Raw genomic sequence first — 12,628 nt, forward strand, 5'->3', positions numbered from 1 at the left:
CTATGATACATGCAGTCTCTCGTTGACTGAAACGTCATTATGTGGTGTATGTAGAATGCATTTATGACAGTAGGACTTCCCCATTTTCATAGCGTTTTCATTTGTTCTTTTTTTTTTTTTTCACCCAGGCTGGAGTGCAGTGTCATGATCTTGGCATCCTTCAACTCCAGGGTGCAAGTGATTTTCCTGCCTCAGCCTCCCAAATTGTTGGGATTATAGGCACCTGCCACCGTGTCCAGCTATGTTTTGTAGTTTTAGAGATGAGGTTTCACCATGTTGGTCAGACTGGTCTCAAACTCCCCCACCCCAAGTGATCCACCCACTTCGGCCTCCCCAAATGCTGGGATTACAGGCATGAGCCACGGCACCCGACCACATTTTCATTTATTCTTTAACTTCTGTTCTGGGTTGTGGTGGCATAAAGATGGATTATGTCTATTGCTGAAATAAAACTGTTGTCCAAATTTTGATGTTCCCCAGCAATTATCTTGCTACTTAGATTTATGTACAGCATTCGCGGAGCAGAAAGATAGATTATCTTATTTTTCCTGGATTCAGAGGCAGAGAGTAGTTGTTAGAATTCTAGTGGAATTGCTTGTTCATTTTCTTGACTCTGACATTATTTTTAGAGGAGAATGACTTTGGTTACTAAGCTCCAGATAATGGGTGAGAATGTTAAACAATTTAATCCACCCATTCGAGTTCTAGTGTGGGTCTTTTTTGCATTTTGGTGAGTCTCCTGCTTGTGTTTAGATTAGTCTGAAAACTTTGATTTGGTTTAATATTTGAGGGCTTTCAGTGTGCTTTGCTGTACAGAAAATAAATCTCTGTCATTAACTCAAAGAATACTGAACTAACAATAAGGAGGAGTAAATTACCTTGGAGGCTCTTCCCCTGTCTCATTCTCTGTGGTTCAGACTTGTTAAATTAATTTCTTCTTTTAAAATGTTTGTTTTAAAATGATGGAAACTAGAATTCAGTTGACGTTTATACAAAGTGGGGGGTTATATCTGTATATAAGTTTTGACTCCCCCCAGATTTAACTGTTAATAGCCTACTGTTGACCAGGGCCTAACTGATGACATAGTTGATTAACACATATTTTGTATGTTATATGTTAACATGTATTTTATGTATATACTGCATTCTTACAGTAAAGCAAGCTAGAGAAAAGAAAATGTTATTAAGAAAATTGTCTGGGTGTGGTGCCTCATGCCTGTAATTCCAGCTCTTTGGGAGGCCAAGACAGGCAGATCACATGGTCAAGAGATTAAGACCATCCTGGCCAATATGGTGAAACCCCATCTCTACTAAAAATACAAACATTAGCCGGGCGTGGTGGCAGGCATCTGTAATCCCAGCTACTCGGGAGGCAGAGGCAGGAGAATTGTTTGAACCTGGGAGGCGGAGGTTGTAGTGAGCCGAGATCGTGCCATTACACTCTAGCCTGGGTGACAGAGCGAGACGCCGTCTCAGGGGGAAAAGAAAAAAATCACAAGCAAGAGAAAATACATTTACTATTCATTAAGTAGAAGTAGACCATCACGAAGATCTTCATCCTTATCATTTGTGTGTTGAGTAGGCTGAGGAAGAGGAAGAAGAAAAGGGGTTGATATTGCTGTCCCAGGGATGACGGAGGCAGAAGAAAATCCATGTGTCAGCAGACCCTTAAAGTTCAAACCTGTGTGGTACAAGGGTCGACTGTACTTTGTTTTCATAGAGATATATTAAAGTTTTATGAGTTTAGTTCATAGTGATCTTATAGGTTCTAAGCTTCATTTGAATATGTTGCATGTAAAATAAGTGCTTTATCTGTGTTCCTTTTGTCTTTCTTGACTATTGTTGTTAATTTAAAATTTGTAATAGGTTATAACTCTTAGGTTTTACCCATTTGTGAGCTTTATTTTTGGGTAAGAACTTTATCCTGTACTTTTGCTGTGCTTTGTATAGTACTGTAACTATGAAAGATCTTTGTTGACTGTTAATTATCTGAAAATGCTTCTTTTTGCTTCAGGTCAAATATTGAATAAACCTAGAGCATATAATTAACATATTTATTAGGACTGTGGTTTGTATTTTGGCCAGCTTGGATTTAAGAATTATTTGTATTGGTTGATGTTGAACTGTTTTTTTTTTCTTTTTCTTTTCTTTTTTTTTTTTTTTTGGAGATGGAGTCTCTCTCTGTTGCCCAGGCTGGAGTGCAGTGGCAGGATCTCAGCTCACTGCAGCCTCTGCCTCCCAGGTGTTAGCGATTCTCCTGCCTCAGCCACCTGAGTAGCTGGGATTACAGGTGTGCACCACCATGCCTGGCTAATTCTTGTATTTTTGGTAGAAACGGGGTTTCACCATGGTGGTCAGGCTGATCTTGAACTCCTGACCTTGTGATCCACCTGCCTCGGCCTCCCAAAGTGCTGGGATTACAGGTGTGGTGATTTTTTTAGAATAAGAGTAATTCACTGCATTATTTTTTTAAGGAATAGGTGGTATAACTTCCCAGATACTTGAAATGCAGCTAATATACAGTAGCCATTTACTTTCAACATAATTTCTCAACATTTAACTTTTGTCAGTTTTTCATCAAAAATTTATTGAGGACTTATAGTAGTCAAGTACTGTGCTGTGCCCAGGGTAAGAAGACGACAGTCCTAAGTCCTAGAAAGTTCATTGGTGATAAATACCAAGAATTAAGTTGCAGATCAGTCTGATAAGTGCTATTCTGTGGATAAGCATACAGCCCTGGGCAGCACAGATGAGGACATCAGATAGCCTAACTAAATGGGAAGCTTGACTTGGTTGACTTAAGAATTATTTAAAACTCTTTTGCATGTTACAGTAATAAAGTTTATTTAATACATGGATTTATATGTTTCAGAAAAAAATGTTCTTAATTTAACATTTATAAAAGGGTAGAGTGCTGGTGTTTTCTCTGACTCTGATCTTCTTGATAAACAGTGTACTGAGTTCTCTGTGATATGTTTTGCTTGTAATCATGACCATTTCACGCATCCACATTTTTTTTTCTCTAAAAATGTCTCTAGACTACATAGTTCTGTTATTTTAGGAATGAGAATAAACGGGATCAAAGTGTACTCTTGTTCTAAGAAACTAGTGAGTTTATTTGTTGGAAGTTCTGCCTCAGAAGAGCTTCTGATATTTATCTAAAATATATGAATAGTAGTTGTGATCTGTCATTGTTTTTTGCAGATATATTATTGTTGTAATAAAAGCCATAGGCCCTGTCAAGAGAGTTAAGAATTTTCATTATTGTTGTTCACAATATCCTGCCATTTCATTGAGATATAGCTTGGTGTGATAATAGTACAGTCCCTGGAGTAAATTTTAGGCAAATACTTTCCCAGCATTTCAAAATCAAGCTGAGTGTAAGAGTGAGAAGTGGACTAGTGGGTGTTGCTGTAAAATTTGGAGTGTGAGATCATTTTGCAGTGTGTCGGGACCAGACTTCCCAAACAGACATTCTAGTATTATCTTACAGCTAGATCTTTCCTAAACTCAATGTATCTGTTTTTGGTTGATCATTATAGATGGCTGTGATGTGTGAATATGCCCATTTTATCTTCTGTGTGAATACGCTGGAGAAAGAGTAGCCTTGCTTGTAGTCTGCTTTTTTCCTTCTTCTTCTTCCAAAGGAGTTGGCAGGAATTTTTATAAAATAAAGCTAGCCTGATTGTAGCCAAAAGAGGAAATGTTGGTTTATATTTTAGTGGAGAAAACTGCTGTATAGACTTCTAGGCTACCACTCAGCATTGTTGTATTTTTATACTCTAGTAAAATGGGTGCGAGCAGAGCTGAAGAACCAGACACACTAGTAGTTAAACGTTTTCTTTCTTTACCGAAATAGTAATTGCCATGCTACATTTAGCCAAATGTGCCAAAGCGTATGTGAAACTATTAGCTATAGCCAGTGTATATTTCTCCTAACCTGAATGAATGGATGATGAATGTTCAAAAAAGGAGGAACAGTCATACCTAGAAATCAGCTTCCCTGTTGAATGTAACTTCTGGTATTTCCCTTTGGGATCTATTCACTCAGGAGTGTCGGGATATTTTGTTGACTTCCAAGGGAAAGAAACTAGGCTTTCAGAGAGTTAGCATTTTGATACATCTTTTTATTGAGGGTCTTTTGAACTCCAGCAACTGTTAATCATTAAAAGATGATGCTGGTAGTGAAATGCATTTTTAAATTTATATTCATGAATTTAAACTCCTGATTTTTTTTTTTTTTTTTGGTGAGTTTATTCTACGAAAGAAATAGCAGTGCTTTTCAAGTGTTTAAAGACTACCATAATTGAAAGTTCACTACTTGCTAAAAGCATAATACCCAAACTGGAAATGATAAAGGAAAATGTCATTGTCTTTGTATTAAAAAAGAAGATATCTATTAAAAGTCATCATAAACAATGTTAAAAGAAAAATGGCACACTTGGAAAAATATTTGTAACATACACAGCAGGTGAAAGATTATTTTCCTAATACGAAGAGCTCTTAAAATGGATTAGGAAAAAATATTCAATAACAAAATCGGCAAAGAACGAGAAGGGAGGAGTCCCAAAAGTAGATACACGAAGATACACGTAGAAATGATTTGTAGTATGTGTCAGAATTACAATTGTGCACACTTAAGTAGATACACGAAGATACACGTAGAAATGATCTGTAATATGTGTCTGAATTACAATCGTGCACACTTTGCGATCCAGCAATTCCATCTTTGAGAATTCCCAAGAAAAATGTGGATTTATGTGTAAAGATGCATATGTGAAGGTGCCTCTTACAATAGTGAAAAATGAGAACTAACCTAAAATATCCATGAGTGAAATTTTATGACAAATATCTTCTCTCCAACCAATTTTTTATTATGGTAAAATACATATACAATTTACCGTCTTAACCGTTTTGAAGTGTACGGTTTGGTGGCATTCAGTATGTCCCATCTGTCTTCAGAACTCTTCTCGTCCTGATGAACTGAAACTCTATACCCATTAAACAATAACTCCTCATTCTGTCCCCCTCCTGCATCCTGGCAACCACACTTCTATTTCCTTTTTATCAATTCGACTGCTCTAGATACCTCATGTAAATGGATACATACAGTGTTGGTCTTTTTGTGATTGGCTTATTTCACTTAGCACAATGTCTTTAAGGTTCATCCACGTTGTAGCATGTGTAAGAATTTCTTTCCTTTTTAAGGCTGAAAGACGTTGGCAGGTGATATGGTTTGGCCGTGTCTCCATTCAAATCTCACCTGGAATTGTATCTCTCAGAATTTCCACATGTTGTGGGAGGGACATAGGAGGAGGTAACTGAATCATGGGGGCCGTGCTATTCTCATGATAGTGAATGAGTCTCTTGAGATCTGATGGGTTTATCAGGGGGTTACGCTTTTGCTTGTTCCTTATTTTCTCTTGCTACCGCCATGTAAGAAGTGCCTTTTGCCTCCCACCATGATTCTGAGGCTTCCTCAGCCATGTGGAACTGTGAGTCCAATTAAACTTCTTTTTGTTTCCAGTTTTGGGTATGTCTTTATCAGCAGCGTGAAAACAAACTAATACTGCAGGCACCTTGTTTCCAAAAAAAAAAAAGAGATTTTTTTGAATGGATAATGCAGATATTTATACCCTCATTTAAAGTGTGAGGAATCTGAAACCCAGAAAGATGGTGACATGTCTGAATGTCGTAACTAGTCAGTGTGAGAGCCAGAACTAAAACTCTTGTTTTCTCATCACAGTTTAGTGTTCTTCCCAGTGTGGTACACTGCTAGACCTTGAATCAGGGAATGATCTTTTATTGTTGCTTCTTTATTCCTAAAAATAAGATTTTTGATGTAATAGCCTTTTGGAATTCATTGTATAATGTACTGGACTTTACGTATCCATTCAGATTAAAGGTTCATATACCTTCTTTAGGGACACAAGCTAAAGATATGCCCTCTCAAACATTTTTAGTAGTTTATCTGCATTAATACCTTTATTTAATTAGTCATCCATGTTGTTATCATCTCCTGTATAAAAAGCTTTGCATATTCTAATTAAAAAAACTTTGCTATATTATTATCTTTAGGTATTACTAGTTTTGATTTCTGCAATCTGCTCTGTTTTTGCTACTAGAGGAGGAAAGCTGATTTGGAGTTTTCTTTTTTTCTTGGTTCTAGATTTAGTGGGCTGCAAGGATTGCTTTGAATGCCAGCTCTATCACTTACTCTGTCATCTTGGACAAGTGCTTAAACCTCTCTAACCTCGTGCCCTCGTCTATAAAATTAAATAATAGTACATGTGTTGGGTATCTAAAATAGTCAAATTCACAGAATCAAAGAGTGTAATGGTAGTTGCTGGGGTGGGGGAAATGGAGAGTTACTAATCAACAGGAATATAAACTTTTGGTTAAGATGAATAAGCTCTCGAGATTTGATGTACAACATTGTACCTGTAGTCAGCAATAATGTATTGTACACTTCAAAGTTGTTAGGAGAGTAGATGTCATGTTAAGGATTTTTACTACAATAAAATTAAAAAAAAGTCCGTGTGTCAAGATGAAATAACATAAAAAATGTGTGGCACAATCTGGCATATACAGATTACTTGTTAAATGTTAATATTTATTATTTAATGTTTATAATACTTAAAAGTCATTTTATGTTTCGCTGTCCTTTGGTTTTGTTTGTTTGTTTGTTTGTTTGACACGGAGCTTGCTCTGTGACCCAGACTGGAGTGCAGTGGTGTGATCTTGGCTCACTGCAAACTCCACCTCCCAGTTCAAGCAATTCTCCTGCCTCAGCCTCCCGAGTAGCTGGGATTACAGATTTGTGCCACCACACCTGGCTAATTTTTATATTTTTAGTAGAGACAGGGTTTCACCATGTTGGCCAGGCTGGTCTTGAACTTCGGACCTTGTGATGTGCCCGACTCAGCCTCCCAAACTGCTAGGATTATAGGCGTGAGCTACCGTACCTGGCCAATTTTTGTATTTTTAGTAGAGATGGGGTTTTATCATGCTGGCCAGGCTGGTCTTGGTCAGGCCTGGTGATCCACCTGCCTTGGCCTCCCAAAGTGCTGGGATTACAGGTGTGAGCCCTTGCGCCTGGCCATCCTTTGTATTTTTTAATGAAAAAAAAAAATTTTTTTTTTAAAGACAGAGTTTCACTCTTGTTTCCTGGGCTGGAGTGCAATGGTGCGATCTTGGCTCACTGTAACCGCCACCTCTCAGGTTCAAGGAATTCTCCTGTCTCGGCCTCTCGAGTAGCTGGGATTACAGGCGTATGCCACCACGCCCGGCTAACTTTTGTATTTTAGTAGAGACAGGGTTTCATCATGTTGGTCGGGCTGGTCTTGAAACTCCTGACCTCAGCTGATTCGCCCGCCTCGGCCTCACAGTGTGCTGGAATTACAGGCATGAGCCACCACGCCCGGCTGTTTTGATGAAATTTTTTGAATGAATGTATTCATATTCCTGTAGATTTCCCATTTCCCATATTCCCTCAACTTTAGTTTCTGTGTTACCTTCTATTAATTTTGAACAGTGTCTTTATTATAGTTTATGCAAAGTGAGGAGTGCCATACTTATTTCGCTTCCTGTCGGGAATAAACTGAAGTTAAATTACTGACATTTTCCATATTATCTCAATTATTTTTTAAGGACCTGTGAAACAGAATAAGGTGAATCCTAATTTGCTAGATGCAGATTTCTTGTAGCTATTTTTGATTCCTGCAGGCTGCTCTGATTTGCTACTTGAGGAGGAAAGCTGATTTGGGGTTTTCTTTTTGTCTTGGTTCTAGCACATGCAGATGACGATCCAGGCTCTCCAGGATGAATTACGGATCCAGAGGGACCTGAATCAGCTGTTTCAGCAAGATAGTAGCAGTAGGACTGGCGAACCTTGTGTAGCAGAGCTGACAGAGGAGAACTTTCAGAGGCTTCATGCTGAGCATGAGCGGCAGGCCAAAGAGCTATTTCTTCTTCGAAAGACATTGGAGGAAATGGAGCTGCGTATAGAGACTCAAAAGCAGACCCTAAACGCTCGGGATGAATCCATTAAGAAGCTTCTGGAAATGTTGCAGAGCAAAGGACTTTCTGCCAAGGCTACCGAGGAAGACCATGAGAGAACAAGACGACTGGCAGAGGCAGAGATGCACGTTCATCACCTAGAAAGCCTTTTGGAGCAGAAGGAGAAAGAGAACAATATGTTGAGAGAGGTATGTGGCTACTTTTTTAGTTTTATGATTTATTGATTATCTTTTTTTTTTCCCTGATTAATCAGCATCTTGGCCCCAATAAATCTATGTGCTTTGCTGTGCTAGTGGAAGAGAATTTCATCTTTTGTATTTAAGTGCGTCACTGATTTCTGTTGTGATTTGCCCTGTTGTAAGGGCAAATGGGATGACATTGTCAGGCATGTATGCTGGCTCAGTGACTTTCTGGGTCTTTTCTCTCTTGCTCCCCTGATTTTGAGAGTTCATTTGTTGCTAAAGGGGTACAAAAATTACTTGATTTTTCACTCATCTCTAGATCTGTTCATAGAGACAACAAACACAACAAAACCAGAATCTAGAGTAGCTAACCATTTAAAAATATTAATAAAAGAGAGTAAGCGGTTATCTCAGCTTATGTGTGCTCATAAAAGTCCTTGGCAGCAGTAATGGATATTTGCCCTGTGGTTTCCATGGAAACTGTTGCCTTGCTGTAAAAGATATGTGATAAAAATCGTTGGCTGCCATGGAGGCATAGCTGGAGAGAGTGATGTAGAGACACAGTGTTACTTATTTTTAACCTACCTCGGTGACTACTGATAATTTTTTACTTTTCTAAATAATGTATCATTTTCAGGAGGCATAAAGGAAGAAATCATCTTATATTGAATTAAAAAATTAATAGCCATAATAACTTTTCTATATATGGTTGGATTTCAGATATTTTTCACTTTTGGACAGGGGAAAATAAATCCCCAATCTCTGTTAGTATAAGTATGAATAATTCCTTTTTAAATGAAATGTGAGGGAGGAGGTTTAAAAAATGACATATTCCCAAAGCAGCAAAATAATAATTTAAAAAAATACTTCTAAATTTGTAGGTTGTTCTATAATTTTTCTTTTGTAAAAAGTCTGAAATCTGTATTTACAGTGAGGGCATTTTTATTTTTGAAGTAGAACATCATTGTGTTTTAAAAACATAATGTTAATACACTGGAAATCCATTGTAGTAAAATTAGGAAATAGATGAACAAAAACTTATAACCCAAGGTATTGTTACTTAGTAATAATTATTAATTTTTGTTATGTATATGCTCCCAGTCATTTTTTTTAATTTTAAATTTTTATTTTTATTTTTAGAGACAGGGTCTCACTCTGTCACTCAGGCTGGAGTGCAGTGGCATGATCATGGCTCACTGCAGCCTTGATATCCTGGGCTTAGGTGAGCCCTCTGCCTTAGCCTCCCTAGTAGATAGGTCTACAGGTGCATGCCACCATGCATTGTTAATTTTTAAATTAAAAAAAATATTTTGTAGAGATAGAGTCTCCCTATGTTGCCTAGGCTGGTCTTGAACTCCTGGCCTCAAGCAGTCCTCCCTCTTTGGCTTCTGAAAGTGCTGAGATTACAGGCAATATGCCCATGCCTGGCCCATTATTATTATTGTTATTGTTATTATTATTAGAGACAGAGTTTTGCTCTGTCCCAGGCTGGAGTGCAGTGGTGCGATCTTGGCTCCTGGGTTCAAACTGTTCTCCTGCCTCAGCTTCCCGAGTAGCTGGGACAACAGGTGTGCACAAGCTAATTTTTGTATTTTTAGTAGAGACAGGGTTTCACCATGTTGGGCAGGCTGGTCTCGAACTCCTGACCTCAGGTGATCCACCTGCCTCTGCCTCCCAGAGTGCTGGGATTACAGTCATAAGCTACTGCACCCAGCCCCATTTTTATTATTTATACATTCCTTCATTATTTCTGTTTCTTTTTTTCTTTTACAAGGATGGAATACTGTGCATCAGCACTGTTCAGTAAGACTTTCTGAGTGGAGTGCTAATTGGGAAGGGGATTTTATAACAGGGTAAGTGTCCTTTAGGAGGTGCCCTTTCAGTGGAGATCTGAAGAGAAGAAGCCAGCTTTGCCAAGTAAAATCATTTCATGAAGAAGCATGAACAGTTTTAAAGACCTCACAGGAAGGAATTTTGAGGAAACAGGAGGGAGGCCGGAGGGCCAGAATATACTGTATAAGGGGAAGACTTAATGAGATGCGAAATTGGAGAGGTAGCCAGAGTCAGATTCACTCGTCACATATTTATTGGACACCAACCATGTGCACAGCACTAAGGATATAGCAGCAAACAAATCCATGCCGTCTTTGAGAAAAAGTACCTGCCTTTATGATCCTTGCGGATAATGCAACAATCTTACTCAAAATGGGAGAGAAAACCATTCCACTGTTGAATCAAGGGAGTGACACAATCTGATTTAGCTTTTAAGATTTACTCTGGTTGTGCTGAGAATAAAGGAGGAAGGAGAGAAGAGTGAGCAAGGGAGTATAGTAAGGAATTTAACTGCTGTGATCTAGGTTAGGGGAATGGGGACTTGAAATGATTGCTGGAGATATACAGAATATCACTAGCATATCAAGAAGCACAGAGAATTATGGGCTGGCAATGTTAGGATATCCAAAAATTTCATTAGTTATTGAATTATTGTCCATCTTTTAAAAAAAACTGGCATTTAATCAATTCTTTTTTTTTTTCTGAGACGGAGTCTTGCTCTGTCACCCAGGCTGGAGTGCAGTGGCACAATCTTGGCTCACTGCAACCTCCGCCTCCTGGGTTCAAGTGATTCTCTTGCCTCAGCCTCCCGAGTAGCTGGGATTACAAGCACCTACCACCATGCCTGGCTAATTTTTGTATTTTTAGTAGAGACGAGGTTTCGCCATGTTGGTCATGCTGGTCTCGGAACTCTTGACCTTGTGATCCCCCCACCTCGGCCTCCCAAAGTGCTGGGATTATAGGTGTGAGCTTTAATCAGTTCTAAAGGTCACAGCTTTCCCTGTTTTAACAATGAAATTGAGTTAAGTGTTAACACTGGGTGTCATGTTAACAGTCTCTCTATCAGCAAAGCAGCAGTCCTAGTATATTTATTTGCCTGTGTATTCACAAACATAATCGTGTCCATTCATTTTGTCATCATTTCAGCTGAGGTGTGAGCATTGTTGGTATTTTCCACGTTAACTTTGTTGTTCAGTGTTTCTGCATAAATATTCTGTAAATCAGCATTGAAACAAAATTACTGGGTATGGGAACAGTTATGAAAACAGTTTATGGTGATATGTGATTAAACTCTGGTTAAATAAGTTTAAAAAAACTAACTCTTGCAATCAGTATTAAGTAAAAATTCTAGGGCGGGTGCAGTGGCTCATGCCTATAATTCCAGCACTTTGGGAGGCCAAGGCGGGTGGATTGCCTGAGGCCAGGAGTTCAAGACCAGCCTGGGCAATATGGCAAAACCCTGTCTCTACTAAAAATACAAAAATTTTACAGAGTGTGGTGGTGCACACCTGTAGTCCCAGCTCTGTGGGAGGCTGACACATAAGAATCAGCTTCAACCCAGGAGGCGGAGGTTGCAGGGAGCCAGGATTGCACCATTGCACTCCAGCCTGGGCAACGCTCTGCCTCAGAAACAAACCAACCGACAGAAAACCCCTAAATGATAAAGTTTTGTGTCATGATTTATTTGGAGGCATTTCCACTATTTCTTTTCAGCACTTAAACAGTGGTGTGTCTTATAATCAGTGGCATCTTAGATTTGATGAAATAAGATAGCATTAAAATGGCATTTGTAATTCGTTTTACATTTTCTTTATGAACATGATTTTGTAGCTAGGAGGTAAATAATTCTCCCTCCAAAAAGCCGAAAGATAAAAAGATTTCAATTAAGCATTGTATTTTCTGTTTATACTCAAATCACATTTTTGTGTGACTATTTATTCTTAGATTTTGTATTTTGCTGTAGCTCCTTTCATTTGATTGATAGAAGAGTGGGGACATCTATTGGACAAATGCTGAATTACAGGCAAGACTTGGTCAGTGCGGGGGGCTTGACAGGTGATTCTGTTAATACACCAACATTTGAGGCCCCAACTTTGGTTTACAGTTCGCTAGCAGAGGGTACCTGCTATGGTATCCTCTGTGGATATTTTGGGTCTTCAATCCATATGCATACCAAACATTGTCTATAGGCCAACTAAATATATTTCAGTATGTGCTCCTACTTATTTAATGCTGGTAGATGCTATTGTGATTATTAAATACAACTTTGTTTTAAAACATTATTGCAGCCTACTAGTTTTTTGTCTCTATTTTAATCAACATACCGTGTTAGTACAACTGCTATCATGTTAGGTTTGCAAAAATCTTTGAGGTTAAAAGTGCTAATATTTGAATATGTTCTAGGCTAGGGAATTCTGAATCTAACTAGCATATCTGAGGACTGCTTGTCTGTATTACTGGCAGTTAGAAGGTATAAGCAGAGGAGACTGGAGAAAAGAAACATATGTTTACATATATTTATAATAAATATGTACAAAGATAAAATTTTTTATTTACAATAAAAATTATATTTAAGATATATAAATATGTATTAT

The 12,628-nt window shown here is 38.3% G+C and overlaps 1 protein-coding gene across 20 annotated transcripts in view; it reads left to right on the forward strand.

The window, feature by feature from the left end:
• ERC1 (ELKS/RAB6-interacting/CAST family member 1) overlaps window positions 1–12,628 on the forward strand; it is a 503,040-nt gene that overhangs the window by 43,459 nt on the left and 446,953 nt on the right. For all 20 annotated transcript variants that reach the window (XR_012419854.1, XR_012419846.1, XR_012419850.1 and 17 more), the window contains exon 2: window positions 7,791–8,207. Coding sequence is in view for 11 of the 20 variants with exons in the window: in XM_045366369.3 (XP_045222304.2) it covers window positions 7,791–8,207 (417 nt within the window). In the remaining 9 variants the exon portion in view is untranslated. The remainder of the gene's footprint in view (window positions 1–7,790; window positions 8,208–12,628) is intronic.

Source organism: Macaca fascicularis, chromosome 11, assembly GCF_037993035.2.
Source record: "Macaca fascicularis isolate 582-1 chromosome 11, T2T-MFA8v1.1".
NCBI lineage: Eukaryota > Metazoa > Chordata > Mammalia > Primates > Cercopithecidae > Macaca > Macaca fascicularis.